Source organism: Emydura macquarii, unplaced genomic scaffold, assembly GCF_026122565.2.
Source record: "Emydura macquarii macquarii isolate MOO-44397 ecotype Brisbane River unplaced genomic scaffold, CSIRO-AGI_Emac_v2 contig_67, whole genome shotgun sequence".
Lineage (NCBI taxonomy): Eukaryota > Metazoa > Chordata > Testudines > Chelidae > Emydura > Emydura macquarii.
In genome coordinates this window covers 1,998,837-2,021,370 of record NW_027130204.1, presented here as the reverse complement: position 1 = coordinate 2,021,370, position 22,534 = coordinate 1,998,837, and the positions used below count along the sequence as shown (strand labels likewise).

The window sequence follows — 22,534 nt, the reverse complement described above, 5'->3', positions numbered from 1 at the left end:
GCCAGGGGGACAGGGATGGAGTGTGCATTCCAGTACCATCACTCCCTTTGTATCGATGCTGGAAGAGGTTTCCTCGGCCTCGCCCCTGTCCCTCAATCCTAGCCCAGGAAGCCCAGAGGAAAGTTTGCTTACAACAATGTTTATTGCACCACACTGATCTCACAGGTCGCATTTCTCCAGCTTCCTTATGACTGCCGTGAGTGTCACACACAGCCCCCCCCAGCAGCACCCCAGCTAAGGCCAAGTTCCAGGCTGCTCCCGTGCTCCCTGGTGATCCTGTTCACTAGAGACAGGGCTCAATCTGGGACACGCCCATGCCTTCAGAGCCCTAGTCAGACCCCTATCCCACCCCATCTCCATTTCCTCCTCCAGCTCTCCCAGCTGCAGGCTCAGCCTATCATACAGGAGTTACCAGCACTATGCTGTACCTAGACCTGTCCTCCCCTATATAAATCCAGAGTCCTTCCAAGCTTGAGAACTGAGAGCGGGTGATCTCCTATTGCACTCGCCCCTTGTTGACAAGCCACGTTTACAGCAGATAGGATAGGTTAGTGCAGCCGTCAGCTCCTCCAGTAGCAGCTCTGCTGGCCTGCCTTTCCAGGCCACCTTGTACGGGAGCAAGGTGATACCCGGGCACTCAGGACACAGGGTTGGGAATTCAAGGCCCATGCAGCCTTCTGAGCCGGAAGCCTCTAGAGCAGTTAATCAGGCTCTGATAGAGGCAGAGAGATGCACCCCCAGCGTGCTGCCCTCTCTCCAAGCCCATGTTGCCACAAGGGGCTGAGGATCAGCAATTAAATATGGTGACCAGCCCATGCCCCAGGGCTGTAAACTCACAGCCAGCCATCCAGGTTGGAGATGTAGTTAAGGAGACAGGATGCCCAGCTACAGAGCTGCAGGGCATCTTCCCTGATCATCCTTACAGCTAGCCATGGGTAGGCCAGCGGGTGAACTAGCCTGGAGGGTCACTCCATTGTCGCCTTGGCTGGAAGGTCTCTTGGAGCAAGAGGTCCATGCCCTAGGGAGCTCCCCACAGCAGAGAAGTCTGGGCATCAGATGGGTTTAGGATCAATAGGAAGAGGTCGCAGGGAAAGGAAGAGGGGTTGGGGCTCAGGTAATGGGGCGGGGCTGGGATTTAGGGAAAGTGAGAAGGAGAGGACAGGAAGGGTTAGACAATGTGAGGGGTAACATGGAGGAGGGTGGCAGAGGAAGTTGGGGATTTAGGGGAAGGGGGGAGTCTGTAAGCCTTGAATTCTTCCCTTCCATGTGTGATCTGGGGGAGTCCTACCCCTCTTCAGGGATCTGAGTCCTTCTCTCTGCCCCCTGTATATCCTGGAATGGGGGACCCTGGCCCTCTTGGGGTTTCTGGGACCCTGTTCTTTCCCCTCATGTGAGCTAGGCTCTGGAAGACAAGTGGGGTGGGAGGCTGAAGATAACACAAACAGAAACATCTGAAATCCAGGAAATGGATAGTTAAGGTGCATATCACCCAAGGGGTGGGGAGGCTGGCCAGAGTGTGTGGGGAGAGGCTGACTGGATGGACTTGGGGCATGGCTACGGAAACCTGACTGAAGCTGGGGCCGGGGGTCTGGCTGGGGTGGGTAGTGCAGGGAGGGGCCCAATTCAGTTTTCCACTTGTACTACATAACCAAGGTAGCGTGCGGCCCTCCAGTAAGCCACTGCCTGTGATTTGCGCATACAGGAGGAGAGGGCACAAGCCAGTAAAGAGCAACTCCCTTATGTGTTAATGGCTTCTGTGGTGCTAACTAACAGCTTAATGGGCTGGGGAGGGGAGCTGGAAACGTTGGCAAGGTGGTGTTGATGCGGGTAAGGGTTGGAGAAGGAGAGAGACACATCAGTCTATTCTTACATTCCTCAAGTTACTGTAACCACCAGATAATAAAATTATCACGCTTTTGGGACATAGATCATGGGTGACATTTCTCTCACTGGCCCTGTTAGCAACCAAACATTTCAAAGCATAACCATTATCCCGCGTTCACTATAGCAAAATATAGAGTAGGGGGAGACACAATGAGGCATCACATTGCAACTGTGTGGCCTACTGGAAATACCTCTGGACTAGGACTATTCCTAGATCTACCACTGGCCTGCTGGGTGACCCTCAGCATGTCACTTCACCTCTCCGTGCCTCAGTTTCCCATCTCCAAAATGAAGATAATGTTGAAAAAGATCTACTGATGCAAACACTACATAAAAACTAGGTCTTTTTTGTTATTACCTAACCATAGTAGCATATCTTCTACAAATCTAAGAGAGAACTATAATTGCCTAAACAACTACTAACTCCCTCAACAAATTCCCTTTCTTTAAAAAAAAAAAAAAAACCCTAGGAAACTCACTTACAAAAGCTTCATTAACACAGACTTAAGGTTGCCTGGAGGCATCTCATGCCCTTCCAGAATGATGAGATCAGTAAAACTCAGACCTCTGAAAACCAGGAAATACATAGTTATGGTACACATCAGTGCAATCAGATCCACCTTGAGGTCTGAGGATAACAGTCCATGTTATTCCATTAACTCAAGTAATAATGGCCTGTGCTGTGGCTCTAACGGGCCCCAGCTGGAGGCCCTGGCAGGGGGTGACCAGACCTCAGGGGAGGGGCTGGACTCTATTCCCTTGGCTCCTGCAGGAATTGTCACCTGGGTGCTGGCCAATCCCAGCTGCCTGCAGGGTATAAAGGGGGAAGGCTGGCCTATAGGCTTTATGGGTTACTAGCAGGAGAACAACATGGTTGGGGTATGGCATGGTGGCGCTGTGTGTTTTTGGGTGCTATACTGCTCCTTTGCTCTGGGGCTGGGAGTCCAGGGGGGTCCTAGACAGCTGGTCTGTGGCCAGAGAAGTCTGCAGTTCATACTACCTCCTGGCCAGGCTCGTGTGGGGTCCCTGGCACTGACTGCTTGGGGTAAGTGGGGCCAGCCCTGTGAACCCTGCCTGGGTGTAGAGGGAGCCCAGGCTGTGGTTTCAGTGGGAAGGGAAGGGACTGACTGTCCTAGATCTACCTCTCAATGGCCCAGCCCTGCCTGGCAGCTGGCTGAGTCCTGGGGTACTTGAGCAGTGGCTGACATGAGCTGCAGTTCATGTTCCCAGCAGCGCTGTTGGGCTTAGCTATTTCCCAAGCTTGTGGATCCTGGGCAGTGCCTTGTGCTGCTGGCCTGGCCAGGGCAGCCCACGGTGGGCTAAAAGCCTGTCCCCTGTGTGTGGTGGGCAGTTGCTTGCTGGATGGCTCTGTGGCCTCCTTCCCTTGCATTGGCTGCTGATCCCCTTGTTCCTCCCTAGATACAGCTGGGAGGCTGCATGCTCTGCAGAATGACTCCAGCTGTGGGGTCTGGGTCTCTCTGGCTGCAGATGGCTCCAGGAGAGTGGATGCCTCCTATGCTGGCTGCTTTGTCTCTGAATGGGTGAGTGACCCTCTGGCGCCTGCTTTGGGTGCTGGGACTGCTGCTCTGCCAGCCCTGATGTCTGAGTCTCTCTCTCCCCAGAATGGCCAGTACCTGATGGTGGTTGGGACTGAAGGGATGGCGGCTGGTGGGCGCAGGGCCCTGCATGAGGAGAAGGTGCTCAGATGCCCCCGAAGCCTGCCAGGTGAGGGCCTCATCCTCTCACACTCACCAGTATGAGGCTGGGTGTGCAATGCTGCTGAGTGAATGATTGTCTAGAGATAGCTGCTCCCCTCCAGTTAGATACAGAGAGGCCTCAGCCTGCCTCCAATGGGAAGGCCTGTGTTTCCCTCGTTGCCTCAGCAGGATGAGATGGCTGCCCTTAGCCCACTGATTCTCCTTCCTCGCAGGCTGAGCCTGTGGCAGGGAGCATTGCCTTGTGCTTGGCTGCTTGTCTCACACAGAGCCTGCTGTTAATGGTCTCTGGTGCATTTGCACCTAGAGGCTTCCGTCAGGGCCTGGGGTGGGGTCAAGTGCCAGAGGCTCTCCTAGAGGCAACATCTCCTTCACCAACCCATAGCCCAAACTACCCCAGGATTAAATGGAGAATTTTTGGTCTGGGAGTGCGCAGACCCAGCCTTCTTGAGGGCTGGAGGCTTCAGAGCAATGCTCCTCAGCAGAGCATCTGTGAGCTGGCAGCATGATGTCTGTCCTGCAGTCCCTTGGTCCTGAGGGAGCCTCAAAGGCCCCTGCCCAGTCAGGAGGGTGTGGGCTCTGTGGGCCAACACCTCATCCCACCCATCTCTCCTACTTCCACTGGCTCTATCCCGACTGATTTCCCCCTGTTTCCTTTCAGCCTTGGATGCTCCAAGCCCCAGTGTCTGTGCTGCCATCCAGAGCCAGGATCGGCTGCCCTGTGCCTCCCCACCCATCACCCATGGGGACTGTGAAGGTCGTGGCTGTTGCTTTGACCCCAGTGATAGGGTGAAGCCTTGTTACTATGGCAACACGGGTGAGTTTCAGTGCGCGCACACAGTCCACAGCACTGACTGTAATGGTCCCTCGGGTGAGGGGAGTGGCTGAGATACCTGGCAGCAAAGCTGAGGGATCTCCATGTCCCCAGTCCTGCAGTGAGTTCAGTGCTGGCCTAGTTCGTGTGAGATCCAGGCCCTGAGCAACGCTTCCCATCCAGCCTCTGAGTGATGGCTGAGAGCTCCTGCCATGTACAATACCAGAGCCAGCCTCATGGGCCGGAATCACAGCACGTGTCCCATGGCCATTGCAGCCCCTCTGTGGTGTGTGCACAGCCAGGGTCCCTTTCAGCACCTGCATGTGCCTGGGAGGGACTCAGTAGAACATGGTGGGGTCTTATCCAGCTACAGGACATGCTGCTGCTTTCACACTAGTGTCCTGAGTGGCTAGGCCAGGCGGGAGGGAGACCGACGTGCCCCTTGTTCCCTTCTAGTGACCGCGCAGTGCACTCCAGATGGCCAGTTCTCCATTGCCGTCTCTCAGGATGTGACTCTGCCACCCCTGATCCTGGACTCGGTGCATCTGGCCAGTGGGCGCAGTGCTGGCTGTGTCCCTGTGGCACAGAACAATGCCTTTGTCCTGTTCCAGTTCCCACTCTCTGCCTGTGGCACCATTTTCCGGGTAAGTGGCTGTGATGAAGTAGAGGTCTTAAGGTTTTCTGAGTGCTAGTGTGTGCCTCAGTTTCCCCCATATATTACTCATGTATTTCGGTGATGGGACTTGGGTTGTGGCAGGCGGAGACAGGAGGGGATAGACACCCTGCCTGGGCTGGAAACAAAGGACTGGAGCAAGGGATGGAGGAGCAAGGGGATGGCTGACTGGAAGGGCCTGTCCCTCAAAGGGGGGCTCAGGAGCAGGGCCTGAGAATGGGCTCTGAGGCCACCTAGCTGGTGGCTGCTGCTGTAATGTCTCAGGATAACAGCATAGAAAGACTTTAGCAGATTAATTAGAACAGATAAACCCTTCTGATTCCCATGCTGGCTGTGAATTGCTTCTGAATGTAAGGTGGGGTGCAGGGCTCCCCAGGATCCTGTCCAGGGACTCATGGGGAGTTCAGGCGGAGCAAGGGAGCTGAATGCTCTGAGGCCAGAGTCAGGACTCTGAGCACTAGAGTCTGGATTGGCTTTACCCTGAGTGGTTCCAGAGCCCAGTTCCTGGGGGACTCTGTCACAGGGGCTCACTCCTCCCAGTAGCCTGGGTTCCAGGGTGGGAGCTGAGCTGCCTGCTGGTCAGTGTAGGATGAATAGCTAAAGGGCTTGCAGCCCTGAGTCAGAGCTCCCTTATTGGGCTAGTCAATTTGGCATCTGACCTCTCATTGCAGATGGCTGGAGATCAGGGGGTGTATGAGAACGAGCTGGTGGCAGACCGGGATGTGAGAACCTGGAGCCTGGGCTCCATCACTCGGGACAGCACCTTCCGGTAACTCCTGAGGCTGGTATCCCTGTCCCTTCCTGCCCTGCATCTCCAGAGCTGCCTCTGCGTGTCATGGGAGACCAGCTCAGCTCATGGCGATAGCATGGGAGCAGTTTGGGGCCAGCTATTATGTGACACCTGCAGCATAGTGACTCTCCCCAAACCCTGGATTCTCCCAGCTCCTCAGGGCAAGACTGGCCTTGGAGGGAGAGGCGCAAGGTGGAGGGAGGTGTGAAGTGAGTCAAAGGGGATATTGGGTTGCAGCCCTTTCCTGGAGGTGGTGGGGAATGGAGTGAACTCACCAGTCAGCATGTCCTTCTGCAGACAGGCCTGGCATCATAGCAGCTCTGCCTCCGTTTGCTCCTACCATGTTCAGCCTCTCCTCTGCTCAGGTCACTCCTCCTGCTGTAGGAGGCTTACATGCAAAACAAGACCCCATGCAGGGTCTGGTCCCTGACGGCTCCCTGTGGAGGCTTTCCTTTCCCCTCTCCTGGGGGAAGGGGAACCAGGCCCACCCTCTGCTCTGGGCTCCAGACCAGACACCCTGGGCATAATCCACTAAAATTGTCTCCTTACAAGACCCTCCACTTGCTGCCCATGGGTGCCTTTCCCAGGACCACACCATCCACTCCCCTCCTTGATGGTCTGATTGCTTGTGTGGCTTCCTGATGGCCTGCTGCTGGTGTGCTGCCTCCTGGCAAGTGCTGGGGGTTAGAAACTGCCTGGAACCCAGGTGCCCTCTCCCTGTGGGGCCACTCTGTAGGGCAGCTCTCCTTTTGGTCCTCTAGTGCCCAGCAGTCCCTCCTCCATGGTTCTCCAAATGGGACTAATCCTTAATTAGCTCCCCTCCTGGTGCTGGGTAGCTGAGCTCCCCTTAACCTTGTCCCAACCGCTGGGGCTCATACTCCCATCACAGAGCTTCCTGTCTAAGTGGGGCTTGTCCCTCAACTCCATTTCTGCAGTGCATGCCTGGCCTTGACCAGCTCCTCCTCTTGGCTCTCCCCAGGTTACATGTCCGCTGCAGCTACTCCACCAGCGGAAACTTCCTCCCCCTGAGTGTCCAGGTCTTCACCCTCTCCCCGCCTCCAGCTGTGTCCGAGCCTGGCCCCCTGGCACTGGAGTTGCGCATTGCTACAGGTAGGGGAGTGGTCTGAGGAGGCTCCTTCTTACCTCTTTGGTGCAGGAATCAGGTCTCTGCTGTAAGCCCCCCAGCCCAGATGAGGCTTTGGCTCTGTGTGTGGAGTAGGTCTGGGGGTGGGGATAAGGCTGTGACTGGGCTGTCCATTGCACTCTGATGCTCCTGGGATTCAACTAAGCACTCTGAGCAGGAAGTGAGCAGTATCTGTCCTCACACACGGAAAGGCAGCCTTGCTCCTGTATTGTGAGCTAGATCTAGTGCAGGGCAAACACTCCCCCCTGCACTGGAAGTCCAAGCCTCTCCTGAACAGCCTGCAGGGGTCTTAGTGCATCATAGGGGCAAAGCTTCTCTACCTGCATCGGGTGCTGACCGGGAGTGGCCCCTCCGTGTCCATCTCTGTTCCAGAGCAGAGTTACAGCTCCTACTACACAGACAGAGATTACCCTGTGGTGAAGGTTCTGCGGGACCCCATCTACGTGGAGGTCCGGATCCTGCAGAGAACTGACCCAGTGCTGGTTCTGGTCCTGCACCAGTGCTGGGCCACCCCCAGCGCCAACCCCCAACAGCAGCCACAGTGGCCAATCCTGGTGGATGGGTGAGTGACTAGGGGTCTAGGTGAGAGTCTTAAATTGGGCCTGGGGAGAGCTGGGCACCTTCTCACAGCTGCTCTCTTCATTCCCAGGTGCCCGTACACAGGAGACAACTATCGAACCCAGCTGGTCCCTGTGGGAGCTGCCTCAGGGCTACTGTTCCCATCTCACCACCAGCGCTTCATCGTCAGCACCTTCACCTTTGTGGAGTCTACCTCCCAGCGGGCACTCGCAGGGCCGGTATGGCTATCTTAGCAGCTGTAGCTCAGCTCCATTAGAACACAACCAGCCCTGTGTGGGGTGCTCAGGAGATGAGCTGGTCTACCGGGGCACCTCCTATTCATGCTGAAGCAGGTCACCTTGGCTGAATCCTAACTGGCAAATTGCCAACTGGGGTTCTGGAGCTGGGGGACTAGGCGAAAAGATCTGTAGCTAGACTGGGACACTAGTCCTGCTTCTGCCCAGACCCTAGCTCAATGAGACCTTTGCATAACTCGGGCTGCCCAGTGGCCTGCAGTGGAGACTTGGCTGCTCTTTGTAAATGGCAGGGCAGAAGGCGATCAGGAAAAGCCTTTAAAACTTCGTTGCTGAATGGGTGTAGAAATACTCTTGCCCTAAAGCCTTAACATGTGGCAGCGGGCCAGGAGATGAGGTCACAGGACTTGGAGTTAGGTAACAAGACCCATAGCTCACACACCCAGCTTTCCAAGTGCCCCCAGGAAGCCACTTCTCATCAGTCTAATGGTGACGCTTGACTTGACTTGGGTCTCAAGCCATCACCAGCATGTTGGATTTACTGACCGAGGAAGGCTGTACTAGAGCAGCCAGGCTGCTCATGGGGTGGGGAAGCCACATCTGCTGCTCATGCTAGAGCTCGCCACAGTATGTGGACAAAAATGTACCCTGCACCTGATATCCTAAAAGTATCTGCTAGCATCTCTGGAGGCTGCCTTGGCTGAGCAGTATCTGACCCAGCTTAAGGACTGACTTGTAGCTTGGTCTGTGGCTTGTAGCTGTCCCCACCTCTCTGCTCACACTACTCTCTAGATGTGACTAGAGGGCTCAATCAGGGAGAGGACTCTCCTGCAATCTCTCCTCTAACATCTGCTCTCCATTTTTGCCAATATCTGCCTTTTTGGGGGACTCTTCCCAGTGCACTGGTGTACATCCCAATGAGAATTTGAGCAGCATTTCTAACCCCTTTGTTCTTTCTCTGCCCCCATGAGGGCCAAGCCATCTCAGAGCAGTTGGCTCTGACAGTCAACACAATCCAGGCTTGTCTGCAACTAGATGCTGAATTTCCTTCCCTCAGTGTGGGATGGCAGGGGGCCAGACCACTGGGTTCCTTCCAGTTGCAAGGGGATGATCATCTACTAGCTGGACTCCCAGGAGCCTTAGGGACTCAGTGCTGGGGAACCCCCTGCAGCATTGCTCCCATAGGGATCAGCAGCTCCTGCTGTTTGCTAACACCTGTCCGTCCTTTAGGTGTATCTGCACTGCAGTGCCTCTGTGTGCCAACCCTCCAGGCTGGAGCCCTGCACCATCTCCTGCCCTGCTGGAGCCAGTAAGTGTCCCAGTTCATCCCTCCTAGGGGATGGGGATCAGGGCTGCTGATGGGAACCCTGTGTTCAATGCTGGGTCTGCCCCAAACTAAGGGGGGGGACTGGTGAATAGTGATGCCCAGCTGACACTAGCCCCTCCCTCCCCAGTATTGCCAATACTACTTCAGCTCCTGCTGAAATCCATCTTGCACTAATGCAGTAGCTCCAGCCCCATGTGACTGTCAACCCTGCTCACAGGAACCCCTCCTAGGCCACCTTCCCCACTTCCCACAGCAGCACCTCTCAGGAGGCAGGGAAGAATGGCCCCCTCTGACTCTGGACTCCTGAGGAGGAAAGGAGCAGCTGATATGGTTTTCACAGAGGGCTGGGCAGCCCAGAGTGCAGTGGCTGACTACTCTCAATCCCTGCACCTGCAGGCTTGAGAGGTGAGCACCTGGAACTACCCCACCAGCGCTAGGCTTGAGAAGAGTGCACTGATGCATTGGCAAGCCCAGAGCTAGAAGAAGAGGGTGGTGGTGAACCCCTGGAACTGCAGGAGCAATGGGAGTGTGCTACGGGGTGGGCGGGGGGCCTGGAACAAAACTACCTGAAAGGCTTGGGGAGAGCTGGAAGGCTTGTGCTGTCAGGCAGCATTGTGTAAACCTGCAGGTAGATACCTATCTGGATTTTTCCAATGACTGCTCCTGCTGCAGGGTCAAGGCCTCTTTGCTGTGTAAAACTGGGGGAGCTGGCCAAAACCTCCATTTTGGAGCCAGTCATGATCTGGGCCTGGCATGACTTTAGGATGTCACTTCCCCTTTCAAAAGCAGTGATCCTGGCTAGTAAACACCAGTGACCCTCTGAGTGTGCAGCAGATAGGACTTCCATGCAGTGCAGACATGTCACTTCTGTTTGCTAGACACTCCATCTCAAAGATAAGGTCAATGCAGCTGCCTCTTCAACCTGAGTCCAAACTTCCATCTCCGTTGGCAAACAATGGGAGAGTAGGGCTGTGTTGCCATCTTTGCTGCAGGGGAGGCTAACTTGTACTACCTTGCCTGGGATGATAACAGACTACCTGGTCACTCTAGGGCACTGCTGCTTTGCATCTAAAACACTTCCCTTGCCTCTCTCTCTCTCTCTCTCTCTCTCTCTCTCTCAGGGGGCAGAAGGAGCTCTGAGCAACACCCAGAGACAGGCCTTTCCCCCATCACCAGCAGGGGGCCTGTGTTTCTTCTCCAGGATGGCACAGAAAGGGATGATGCTGTGCAGAGCTTTGGTGAGTACCACTGTACTTAGGGTTCTCCACAAGGGAGCTTGGGTGCAGCCATAAATGACCCTGCCAGAGCTGCATGAGTTATAGGCAACCTGACATCACCTTGGGATCAGGAGAGCTCAGATGGACTCCCTGCCTGGCCCTGGTGTCCTGGCACTATCCAAGCTGCCACTGTCAAACCTGCAGTCTGAAGCATCTCCATCTAACCTTCTATCCCTAGTGTCTGGTCAACATGAACCAATACCCCAGGTGAGTGAGTGGTCTCTACCCCACTCATCACCCTGGGAAGACAGCAGCCACCTGAGAGTTTCCACCCTATCTCATCTGAATGAGAACTGGGTTGCAGTTGACATTCGGGTAGCTGCAGGAGAGCCCCAAAGTAAAAACAGCAGTTGCTGCTCACTTTAGTGTGAACCCCTATTGCTGCCATGTTAGTGACCAATCAAGTGTCTAGCGCTCTCCCTACATCTAAAGAGGGAGCACAGTTAATTAAAACAGGGATAGAGCATAGACAGAACTAATTCAGATGTAAAACCACTTTAAATAGCAACTTGTTGCATCTTTCTTGCTAAATACACTTTAGCCAGGAATAGCACAGTGGCTCTAATCTCTAAACATGTCCCTTTTTAATGCTAAATGAGATTATCCCTGGTCCCTCCTTTGAATAGGACACTGGGCTCTGATTGAATGGTCTCTTTTAAGTGCTTCTAAAGCAGAAGTCAACAGACTTCAGCCTACTGCTATTTGTCTCCGTATAGTAGACTTGGGGAAATCCTCCCTCTGGGAGGGAGGCCAAACTTTCCAGAATTGTTCTTGATAACAGACCATTCAGGAGACCTATCCCTAGCCTATGTAAGCACAGGCTGAAGGCTCTAGCTTTCCAACCAGGGGAATTTAGGCAAGAGTGAGGTGTAAAACCAAGTAATTTGACATTACTCCTAATGTCAACTAGCTTAATTGTTTCACCAAATCTCCTCTACACCTAGAATCACAATGCATAGGTAGCTTCCTCCTCCCATGGGTGGGGCCTAATTTGAAGCAACAAATGGGACACTGACTGCAGTTCTCCCATGCTCCTGCTTAACTGTGGTTATTGTCATCCTCTCTGACAGGACTGCCTGTGAGCACTGGAGCACCCTGGACACTTGCTGGTGTAGCACTTCTAGGAGCCCTGTTTGGGATGCTTGTACTCACTATGTGATGGAGACAAAAAATGTAGCTTGAAATTACATTGCAATAAATGCTTCAGACTTACCTGCTGTCTCTGGGCCTTTCTGATCAGCTGGGAGGCAACTGCTTCTAGGACAGGGCAGGCAAGGATAGCACTTGATGGAATTGGAAAGCCCAACTAGTAGCCTTTTCACTCAGTGAGTGAATCTCCTTCCTAGTGTCTGTAAATCTCCCTCTGGATGCACATGGGGAATAGTCTCCAGGTGAATGACACAGGCTAATACTAGCATCCAACTACATAAAGGTGGTGGAACATGTGCTGCTTTGTCAGGGTTCTGAAGTGATGGCTTCAGCAGGCTTCACCTGCCTGTAGCCTTCTGCCTCAGCAACAATGATGCCTGTCTTGGTGCTTGTTGATGCCCTTAGCATATACTGGGTGGGCCAGGACTCCCTTCAGGTTGCCTGGGGGGAGGACTCTCTGCCCTAGAAACTCTTTAAGTGACACAGGAGCTGTCCTTGCCAACAAATGAAACCTCCAATTCCACTGGCAGCAGTGGAGATACTATTGCAGTTACAGAGCCCTCAGATTGCTATTGCACTGCTCCCTGGAGCAATGTCTTGCAGGAGAGTCTGAAAGAGGTGGGAACATGGGGGCAGGGGGAATCATGAAAGGTCAGGTGTTCTCCCCCAGTCCTTCTCTCAGCATGGAGGCCAGTGTTGCCCTCCACTTTCTCCTGTGACCTTGAAAGGCAGGCACTGGTGGCTGTCTAGCATTTGCACTGTAATCATACAACACAATCCACAGGTCCCTAAGGCTCAGGACAGGGAGTGCTACATGCATTTGAACAACCACCAGCCTAAGGGGACCAAGGTCACCCTAGGATAGCAAATTGCTGCAGAATTTGAGACTGAGGAATACTTGGTGGGGAGAGCTGGCTATGACCTTGCAGCTCCAGGCCAGCAGCAGAATCAGAGTTCTCCTCCCTGCCTCAAAGGTATGTCTTAGTTGTGCACACTGCATGAGCAGTGAGACCTTCAACTGGCAATTACTAGCAGAAGAGTACTGATTTGTCCTAACTCTGCTGAGCTGAAGATCTCTGACCCTAGGGCCAGAGGGGGCTCCCTCTTTGCAGAGCTCTAGTAAGAACTGTACTGAAAGTACCAGGCTATTTCTTCAGGTAATCTCAGTCTAACATCTGATTTACTCAGGGTTGCAGTTTCAGTAGTCCAGACTCCATTAGTATAAGCCACAAAGCTCCACTGATGTACATCAGGTGAGAGAGTCTGGCTCCACCCCTTCACAGAAATTAGTAGGATGGAGCAGTGAGGGCAGAACAGGAATCTAGGGCAAGGGAAACTGAAGCTGTGCTCTAATACAGAAAACTGGCCAGGAGAGTTTAAGAAGAAATAAAACTAAAGGCCTTTAAAAATAAAAGCATCTACATCACTGCTGTCAAACTACACAGTGGCAGGTACTTTAGGCCTAGGTGCTGGCAGAAAGGGGATGAAGGACTAGGAAAGCTCTTCTCTGCTAAACACAAAATAGCTTCCCTCTTCTATGGGGAGGACAACAGATTTGTTAATGACTGTGTACAAAGTATGCAACTTAAAGGGGGGAGGAGATTCTACAGACCCATCAAGGCATGAGGAATTGATTAGATCTGACTTAAAACCAATTCATGCTTTTGAAAGACCCTCTACCCACATTTTGCTGAGGGAGGAGGCTAGAGCAAGGGGTGTCACAGCAGTCATCAGCTCACTTTAACAAAAGACTACCATCCAGATACTAAACTTTTCCCTGGAACTAGGACTTGCTTAAAAACACAGGGATCACTGTAGGGTGTGCATGTTTTTTGTTTTTAAGCTTTCACATGCAATAGTGATGTAAAGAATTTTAGCTCTGCAAAGTTAGAGCAAGCTTTCACTACTGCCACCCATTATACATCCAGAAAGCAAGCTTCTGTCTCAAGATGAAACACCTTTGGTGTAAACTTCAGTAGTCAGTTCCTAAGCTGAGAGCTTATTGAATATTTGTTCAAAAAAATTACATGATCAAGACCAAGTATCAACCTTTTTATTAACCAAATATTAAATAAATTTATCTGTAATTAAGTGAAATGCACACTTCCCCCATGGACAATACTCAGCCAAGGTTGAGGAAATGCTTATAGTACAGTAGAGATTTAGGGTAGCATGCCAGGGTCTGAGACCTCATTGTGCTAGGTTCACAACCCTTTGATTAGTTACAGACCAAATACAACTTAATTCCCCTTAACAGAGAACATCAAGGATCAAATAGTCTAATAGGAGGAGTGCAAGAAGAAATTGATAAATGTTGTAGAAAGACAAGTTTATTTTACAGTTCTCTTTTGATTCCTTGGGGGAATGCTCTTTTTGTCCTGAAGCTTATTCTGTCCTCCAATACCACCTCACTAAAACTCATTAATTCATAGTTGTGTAAATAGATCTGGCTTTCACTTGTAATGTTCTTATCACATTGTTACAAATTTAACCACTTATTTTCAGATGAGCCTTTGGTAGCAATACCATCAATACTTAATGGTGTCCCATCCACTGAAAGTTTGCTTTTAGATAACTAAAAGGTAGATAAATGAGAAGTACCATAACTTGCAGGGAGATCCATACAACTCATTTACACAAGATAGTCTTGAAGTATCTCAATGAAACTGATTATGAATCATCACATTTTCATAATGCAAACACTGAAAACACAGGTCTTTATACAGTACAGATGGAAAGAGTATTTATGGAAAGACACAAGGCTTTAAGTGAGAAAAAGGAAGCAGTGGAACAAGGGGAATTTCAGGTCCTGCACTGAAGAGGAGAATGTATTGATATGCTGTGGAGGAGGTTTTCTACAAGATCATATGGAGCTCAGGAAGTACAGATTTCAGCTTTTCATTACAGCTCAATAATAGAGGCAGTAAAAGAGCAGGTTCCTGAGAAAAGGGAAGGTTTTCTAGCCTGAGAAGGAATAGACAGACAACAACATCACTAGTCTGTCTGGCTACAATTCTTCCAGAAGTAATAGCTTGTGTGTTTTGTGCAGTTCATACCTTAGGAATTTGACAAGTCAATCTGAGTCATGACCCAATTCTCAAAAAAATTATTTTATTTAAGGAAAAAGCATCCTTTTGTTGTAGAATTTCATCGTTTCTCCAGTTTTTTGTACTTTGCTTCTGCAGAAGAAAGATAGAATGGTTGTTAGAACTGAGAGGAGGACTAAAGGATCCAATTCTGTAAACTGCTGTGTATCCTAGACTCCCCTTGACTTCAGAGTGATAAGAGGCACTAGGGACAGTTTTTCACAGGTATTTAGGCACTTATAGTTGCAAACAGATGTTTTAAAAATACCACTAGGTGCCTAGCTCCCATTAAGATCAATGGGATTTATGCACATAACCTACTTAGGTGTCTGCAGGAATTTTTAAGAGGACCTATCTGCATCTTTAGGCACCAGATAACTGATCCACCATTGTGCCTTGCAGAATCAGGTGGGATTAATAATTATATTGCAACAATAGCCATACTATACTCAGCCTCCATGTAAGGCTTGCTACTTCTAATATATCCAAGTTAAAATATGCTGCTTACTATTCCGAATATACTTCTATTATCCAGTTTCATGAAAGGAGGACAATCATACACTGCATTTTCAGAGTTCCAACACTGACTAGTTAAATCCTTTATGAAAATTACTCCTAGCTTCTTCCAAATACATTGTATAACAGGTTATCTTGCTCAATAGCATCCATACAGGGAAATAGTTACCAAGTTTTTTCGAATAGGCATCCAGCTTGTAGGCTGCCTGCTCAAGAGTTGCTACCTGCTCTTCAATTAGGTTGATTTGTTCCAGGTACGGCTGAAGACCAGCATCTTAAAAAAGGGGGGAAAACCAGACCAATCAATTCTTACTAATTCACTGAGAGGGAATGGTTCAGATCTGAAACAAAGAGCTTCTCAGGGACATTGTTTGGATAGAATATTTTACAAGTGTCTAGAGATGGATTTTTAAATATAATATAACAATTAAACTATTCTCAAACTCACCACTACCAAAAAAAACAAAAACAAACAAAAAAAAACAACCCAACCCCATACAGGGGGAATTAAATTAATACAAGTATCTTTTTTTAATTCTCAATCAGTCTAATCTGCTAAAAGCAAATATACGACATATGTAGCCCAGTTATGAGAATGAAAGAAAAACCTATTTACCGCACTCACTATACAGGCATCTTATTACCTATAGCATATAGTTATACAAAGATAGCAGCACAATGTCTACCACCCATTTTGCACACAGATCCAATAAATCTCCAGTTTCAATCAGTAATCTAGCAGGATTGATTCATTATCTGCATTGAGGAATTGCAAAGTTTTATCGTGTTTGGAAAACAAGATCGCGTGTACATATCATTGGCATAACCCATATCTGTGATTGAAGGTATATAGCTGTTACACAAACACAGATTTAGAAAAAACAATGAGAGTCCTGTAGCACTTTAAAGATTACCAAATTTAATTTCTGCAGGCATAAGCTTTTGTACCTGCAGAAATTAAATTTGTTAGTCTTTAAAATGCTACAGGACTCTCATTGTTATTGCTGTATACAGACTAACATGGCTACCCCTCTGGAACAGATTTAGAAGACCCTCTAATGCTTCATAGAAAATAATCCCAATCTTAGAAAGAAACTTTCACTCTTACAGAAACAGGTACTGAATAGAATAAGAATTTTAAAATGTATTTGGACTCTCCAAAGGCAGACAGATACATATCTTGGGCCAGGATAATCACAATGATGACACAAAGCACCCATATGGCTAGAACACAGTTTCCTTTAGGTTACAAATCACTATTTAATTTACTCACGTCTTACATTTTGTCCTTTACCTTCTCCTATGCGTAAACTAAGCAGCTGAAATAACTAGTTGGGAAAATAATATTAAGGAAGGGCAAAGTGTTTTGGTGGATTAAACCTCTTGATCCCCATGTCACCCTTGGTGTAGATAAATATTATTGTTCCTAATGTACAAATGGGGACACTGATAGGCACATCTTATGGACCTGAACAAACTCTCCCTCAAAGTCACTGGAGTCTTTCCATTGACTTTAAATTGGCTCAGACACTAACCTGGCCCAATGCCACAGTGGGACTCTCACAGAGCTGGGAATACAATCCAGGTTTCCTGGCGCCTCTTCTGCAAACTAATCACAAAATCATCCTTTGCCTCTCCCACAGAAAAGCAAAAGGAGGAGCATTAGTACTATTCAGAGAGCTCCATTCATTTAATCCAGGAGTTCTCAAACTTTTTTTGCTGAGACCCCCTTTGAAAATATTTCACGCTGTGATGATCCTCCCCCTCCCCATGCCATGCCACCCTTACCCGCATGCGTGGGGGCTGACAGCTCATGACCTCCTCATAATAACCTTGAGACCCCCTGAAGGGTCACGACCCCCAGTTTTAAACCATGAGCTTCAAATAAAACTTATTCTAGACTTACCATATATTCTAGGCACATACAACCTTTACAGAGCCTTCTCTTCTTCAGAAGTTAATGGGAGTGTGAACTATAGGCCCCTAGATGCTCTGTTTACTGTGTAACATCTTTTCTATATTCATTCCTGATTTGTTTTTACTTACATTTTTGATTTAAGTCCTTCAGGTTTCGACTAATATTTACAGCAATATCTTTCATTTCCAGATATTTCAAGCTAGTCAGCTTGTTCATGTTTTCCAGGAGTTTGTAATCTTCACTGGTGGCTTTATAAAAAATGAGAAAAAATGTACATCTTTATAAAAACAACTGGGAGAGTTTGGAATCTATGTACATACTGTTCAGAGTAGAAGATTTCAAGGGGATAGCTGAACACAGCTGAGAATAGCTCATTCAATAATATGACTCTTAACAGGATGCTCTCTAAAAACAAGGGAATCAAATGTTGCAGACTGGAACATCAGATGGACTGAAGAATAAATATGGTAGCATATTAAGTAAAGAACATGGGCTTATTTTATACATTTCTACAATACCTATCGTTCTGAAGGACAAAAGTTTCTATTTACAGAGCTAAAGGCCTTGATTCTGAAAGCTGATCTGCATGCATGGACCCTTATGCCCACACAGAGCCACACAAAAGTCATTGGGGCTCCATAAAGGCACGGTGGTCTGCCTGTATGCAACTGCTTGAAGGATCTGGGCTTATGACCCCACACAGCTCATTGCATTGTTTTTTTGTTTTGCATTTTTATAAAGAAAAATAATAAGAGAAACATATTAAGCTGAAAAAAGTTGGAAAACATAAGAGTTAAGACTTCTTTGTTAACCTGACCTCTGTCACTTTGCACACAGGCTCTGATTCAACAAAACACCATTAGAAAGGAAGGATGGTCCAGCGGTTAGAGCATTAGCCTGGGACTCAGGGAATCGGGGTCCCTGCTCTGTACAACAGAAGGCAAGTCATTTAGTCTCTCTGTGTCTCAATTCCTTAATTGCAAAATGGGAATAATAGCTGCCCCACCTCACAGGGGTACTGGGAGGATAAAAACATTAAAGATTGCGAGGTGCTCAGATATTACAGGAATAGCGGCCAGATAAGTATGTAAGATAGACAGAGGTGTTTAAGTGCCTTGCTGAATCAGGGCCACAGGGAATATGAAATGACAGAGGTCCTTTCAAAGTCTGCTGACGTGATTTATTTTGGACAAATAGGTGGTTTGTCAATGACATGCCACCAGGCTACTTGTGGCTTAACAACTTTAACACAAATGCAACCTACATAATGCTGCTGGTGCTGCCGAGCCAACACCCTGAAACATTTCTATTCTCTTAACTGCAGCTAATGAGAACAGCAACCCATTTCCACATGCTTCATGGGATATTGGCTCTGCGGCATACACACAACACTTGCTCCATTCAGTGACATGGAGCAGCTGTAGAGATCCCTGTAACAGGGTCAGCCATCACCCAAAATCATTTCATGGCACCTGTCTCTGTCTCCCCTACTTTGGAAGCTCATTACTCCACCCCCTAGTTCAAAGGTAATGTAAACATTCCCCTTCTGGGGTCCAATTTATTCAATCCTCTGAATACACACTAGCACTCCAGGCCCCAACCTCAGGCCAGTGTCTCTCTTTCCCTTAGCTAGGGAGTCCCCAGCCCTCCTTCCTGGAGCTGGGTCCCCATTCAGTCACCACTCTCAGGCTTTACATGGCCAGAGCTCAGCCTTCTAGCTCTGACTTCCAAACTCCTCTGGTCCTATTTGTAACCTAGGAAGTGGGTGGGCACAAGCCCACCCACTGCTAATGGCCCCTCCCCCTACTCCAAACTCCTCTGGTGTCAGGGTCTTCCTCCTACCTTAGCAAGCTACTCCTAGTTCGGGTGATCTCCCTGATTTCAGTTTTCTCTGCAGGAGACCTTCCCAGATAGTCTTTGCCGCAGCTTCCTGCTGTTCTTAAAGGGGACAGTTGTGGTTCCATTACATGGCCTTTACTTCTCCCACCCATAGAGGTGAGTTATACTTGTCACAGGAGAATGTCGACATAACTTATGACGTCTTAATGGCTGCCATACAGCCACTGCAGTAATTAAATCGCTTTTGCATGTCCACACCATGCTCTTTGTGTCGGTGGTGCATGTCCTCACCAGAAGCACATGCACCAATTTAACTGTCAGTGTGAGGCATTGTGGGATGACTTCTGAAAGGCAGCAACAGTCGATGTTAGCAACGCAGTGCAGTGTCAGTCTTGAGACTGCGTCGACCTAATTACATTGACCTAAGCACTGCACCTCTCGCAGAGGGGTTGGACTAGATGACGTCCTGAGGTCCCTTCCAACTCTAATATTCTATGATTCTATGTAGCAGGTGAGCTATGTTGGTGGGAGCTGCATTTTAGTATAGAGCTTAGAGTTAGGTCAACAGTTGCATTGACCTAACTCTGTAGTGTAAACCAGGCCTTAGTGTGAAAGCGCTTTGAAATGGGAGTAGATTAAAGCATACTAGGGAACTTCTAGCACATGGCAGCAGTGTCCACATGGACATTTAGTGCATGGCAGGCTACAGTGTGATATATTTACACCTCAGCTTGCCACAAACTAAGTGTTCGTATAGACAAGCTCTCAGAAGAGGAAATAGTTAACTTGATTCACTTGCTTGTACCATACCGGAAACTTTTTGAAATATAAAAAGTCACATCAATCTAGGGCCCTCTTTAGTTTCATATGCAGATGCGCGGATATTCTATTTCAACACAGGTGGCAACCCTCTAACTATGACCCCACTGACATGCATTAACAATTTGCTACAGCACTTTGATCTAGTCCTTTTTGAAATGGGACTAGCTCAAAGCTCATTAATGAATTATTAAGACATATCAACGGGGTGCACAGGGACAGTTAGACTGGGGCAGGGTAGTGCAGGGTACATTCATACCCCAGCTTTCCATGGTCTAATTGCTTGTGAAAATAAACTCACTAAATCGAATTAAGGTCACTTTAATTCTGCCCACACCAGGGCTCAATGCAGTTTAACTAATCCACTTTTAATTCACACCTTTAGTTAATTCAGATTAATTTTCCTGAGTGTCCCTGTGTAGACAAGCCCTGAGACACCAAGCAACATACTTCTTTAACAGTTCATCTAAATGCTAACCAGGTTCGTTAGTTTCACAGTTGGTCTCACCTGTCAGTTCACCTGTTAAGTAAGTGGCCATTTTGTTGAACATATCCTTACAAAGCTCATTGATATCTGCTTCTGCTGGTTCCTTAGCCTCCTCTGCTGTCTCCACGGCAGGATCCTCTAATCAGGTTATAAACGAACAGCACAGGGGTAAGGGAAAGTTGGTCAGCTATTGAAAACATATCCAAGACTGTAAAAACAGTACCGATCTTTTTGTTATTTATTTTCAGCATATGGTGCACATTTTAGATTAAAAGACAATTAATCCACAAAGTTATCTGTAAAATAGCATAAGGTTGATTTAACAGCTTGATTTTAAATCAGTGAATGTTTTATCTATTTCAGGGACAGGCCTCTCCAGATGACATGATGCCAATGATTTCTGGAAAGATCTTTGACTCTGATCATTTCTATTGGCTGAATCTACTGTCATTTTTGGTTTTTTTCCAATCTTTGATCACTAATTAAGAACAGTTTTGTGTTCTCTTTAGAAGATGCTGCAACAGTCCTTGTCCACTAAACTTTTTTCTTTCTTCAAATCCCTTCGTAATGTTCTTCCCACTAATAATCTCCCCTCTGTTTCCTTTATCTGAGTAGTTACCTTCTGCACTGTATTTGCTTATCTTTTCTTTACATGGCTCAATCCTGAGAGATGTCCAAGCACACATAAATCCAACTGACTTTATTAGGAGCCTGTGAGGGCACTTAACAACTCACTGGAAGAGCTTGGCATATGGCAGAATCAAGCCCATAGGCAATATGCATTTTGCAGTAGGGAACTAGTCTGACTCTGTTTTGGACTAAGGAGAGGATCATTTGCGGTGCTACATAAGTGGTTAGTATCAATTCCATCCAGGAAGAATTATGAGAGTCATTCGCCTGGAAAAGCTTTTCATGACAAAACCATAGGCTACCAAGCTAAGTGAAGACATTTTCCTTTCCCTCCTGATGTTTCATGTTGCTCATGTCAGGCTCATTGTAAGCAAGGAATAGTAGCCAAATCAAGGCTCCCTTGGACAGCAAGTCACACATGGGATGTGGAAGAACAGCATCAGCTGTGACAGAAGAGGGGTCCCACCACCCACTTCCTGAAGGTTTACCATTATGTATCAGAGCGGGGTGCACTGGTGTGTGGGGAAGCAGACAACCTCAGCCTAGGGAAGGACAAGCCACCAAGCCAACACCGCAGCCCATCACCGTAAAAACAAACCCTGCTGTGTTAGGGGATGGAGACCCGGCTCTAGGGGCCACAGAGCGATGCCACGTGGGGGGTGGGGAACTGCACCTGCCAACAGGTAGACAGGTGACACCAAGCGCTCTGGGGGCAGGCGCCCCGACTACCGCAGAGTACACGAAGCCTGCCCGAGGACAAGTGCGGGTCCGTGGGAGGGGAGCGCCAGCCCCGCCCCCTCTCTAGCCTAGGGTGCGCCGAGGGACAAGACCCAACTCCACCCGCACCCCTCCCGGGGCAGCGGCCCCGGCCTGCCAGGGGCTCCCGCTCAGCAGCCAGCCGAGTCCCGCTGGGGCCCCGCAGCCCCTCGAGGACAGACCCCATTAGCAGCGCGGCACCCGGGGGGGTGTTCTGCTCCAGGCCCCCCAGCGTGGGGGCGGGGGCGCCGGGGGGGGGGGGAAGGCGGGTCTCAGGCTCCCCCCGGCCTTTCCCTTACGTTTGGCTACTTGCACCGGCGGCCCCTCGGCAGCGGCTGCGGTTGCCATGGCGACAGCCTCCGGTAGGTCGCAAAACCCGGCCGCTTCCGCGTTCCCCCGAGCAGGCCGAGCGCAGGCCCGCCCCCTGCTGCGCCGGCGCTGGAGCACGAGCGCAGGCGCACAGAGGCGGCTGTCTATCACACGTGACGGGTAGTGACGTCCTGCGCACACATGGTCACACGTGGGTGCCGGGTCGGCCCGGGCGGGGCGCGGTGGTTGTCCTGGGCTGGGGGAGCCGATGGCCGGGAATTCTCAGGCCCCCCCACCCGCCAGCTTCACCCCAGTTGTGGGGAGGGGCGGCCCCCCTCCCACAACCCGCCTCGGGGAGCTGCGCGGCGCCCCTCGGCCTCCGACCCCGCCCGGCCGGGGCTGGGCTGGGCTGGGCGCTGACCATCTCCCTGCGCCGCTGGAACCTTCACCGCTCCTCATCGCTCAGCCCGTGACCCTCGGGCCGGCTGGCAGCGGCAGGAAGGCCCAGGCGAGCGGAGGGAGCCTCTCTTGATCCCAGCTAGGCCTCGGGCCTGCCAGCCTTTCACCCCCGCGCCTCGGCCGTGCCTGG

The 22,534-nt window shown here is 49.8% G+C and overlaps 2 protein-coding genes and 1 long non-coding RNA gene across 5 annotated transcripts; 2 read left to right on the top strand and 1 right to left on the bottom strand.

Annotated features, from left to right (window-relative positions):
* The first annotated feature begins 2,746 nt into the window (after nucleotides 1-2,746).
* On the top strand, nucleotides 2,747-11,648 carry LOC137146280 (zona pellucida sperm-binding protein 4-like). Of its 2 annotated transcripts, XM_067537457.1 has the most exons (12): nucleotides 2,747-2,929; nucleotides 3,304-3,425; nucleotides 3,507-3,609; nucleotides 4,261-4,416; nucleotides 4,870-5,057; nucleotides 5,758-5,855; nucleotides 6,856-6,986; nucleotides 7,393-7,582; nucleotides 7,670-7,817; nucleotides 9,063-9,141; nucleotides 10,281-10,397; nucleotides 11,507-11,648. In XM_067537457.1, the coding sequence occupies exons 1-12, from the start codon at nucleotides 2,755-2,757 to the stop codon at nucleotides 11,593-11,595; spliced, it is 1,596 nt and encodes a 531-aa protein (XP_067393558.1). In that variant the 5' UTR covers nucleotides 2,747-2,754; the 3' UTR covers nucleotides 11,596-11,648. The 2 variants fall into 2 exon arrangements, with proteins under 2 accessions (XP_067393558.1, XP_067393567.1); XM_067537466.1 differs by lacking the exon at nucleotides 7,393-7,582.
* Nucleotides 11,649-14,679: 3,031 nt separating this feature from the next.
* BLOC1S2 (biogenesis of lysosomal organelles complex 1 subunit 2) lies at nucleotides 14,680-22,381 on the bottom strand. Of its 2 annotated transcripts, none has more exons than XM_067537447.1 (5): nucleotides 21,936-22,381; nucleotides 20,272-20,437; nucleotides 17,234-17,353; nucleotides 15,357-15,461; nucleotides 14,680-14,764 (listed from the first exon to the last, which is right to left on the bottom strand). In XM_067537447.1, exons 2-5 carry the CDS (start codon nucleotides 20,312-20,314, stop codon nucleotides 14,733-14,735), a joined length of 300 nt encoding a protein of 99 aa, XP_067393548.1. In that variant the 5' UTR covers nucleotides 20,315-20,437; nucleotides 21,936-22,381; the 3' UTR covers nucleotides 14,680-14,732. The 2 variants fall into 2 exon arrangements, with proteins under 2 accessions (XP_067393548.1, XP_067393542.1); XM_067537441.1 differs by having other exon boundaries at nucleotides 20,272-20,388.
* On the top strand, nucleotides 20,323-21,888 carry LOC137146271 (uncharacterized). The gene is made up of 2 exons (XR_010917895.1): nucleotides 20,323-20,418; nucleotides 20,614-21,888. It is a non-coding gene; the product is annotated as an uncharacterized lncRNA (long non-coding RNA).
* Nucleotides 22,382-22,534: the final 153 nt, after the last annotated feature.

Excerpts from the sequence above, each read along its gene's own strand:
- LOC137146280 (XM_067537457.1), top strand. The coding sequence starts at position 2,755 with ATGGTTGGGGTATGGCATGGTGGCGCTGTGTGTTTTTGGGTGCTATAC. Across the intron at positions 3,610-4,260 it reads ATGCCCCCGAAGCCTGCCAG|CCTTGGATGCTCCAAGCCCC; the intron begins GTGAGGGCCTCA and ends GTTTCCTTTCAG. Across the intron at positions 7,583-7,669 it reads TGGCCAATCCTGGTGGATGG|GTGCCCGTACACAGGAGACA; the intron begins GTGAGTGACTAG and ends CTTCATTCCCAG.
- BLOC1S2 (XM_067537441.1), bottom strand. The coding sequence starts at position 21,984 with ATGGCAACCGCAGCCGCTGCCGAGGGGCCGCCGGTGCAAGTAGCCAAA. Across the intron at positions 17,354-20,271 it reads CTTAACAGGTGAACTGACAG|CCACCAGTGAAGATTACAAA; the intron begins GTGAGACCAACT and ends TTTTTTATAAAG. Across the intron at positions 15,462-17,233 it reads GAAGGACTTAAATCAAAAAT|ATGCTGGTCTTCAGCCGTAC; the intron begins GTAAGTAAAAAC and ends CCCTTTTTTAAG.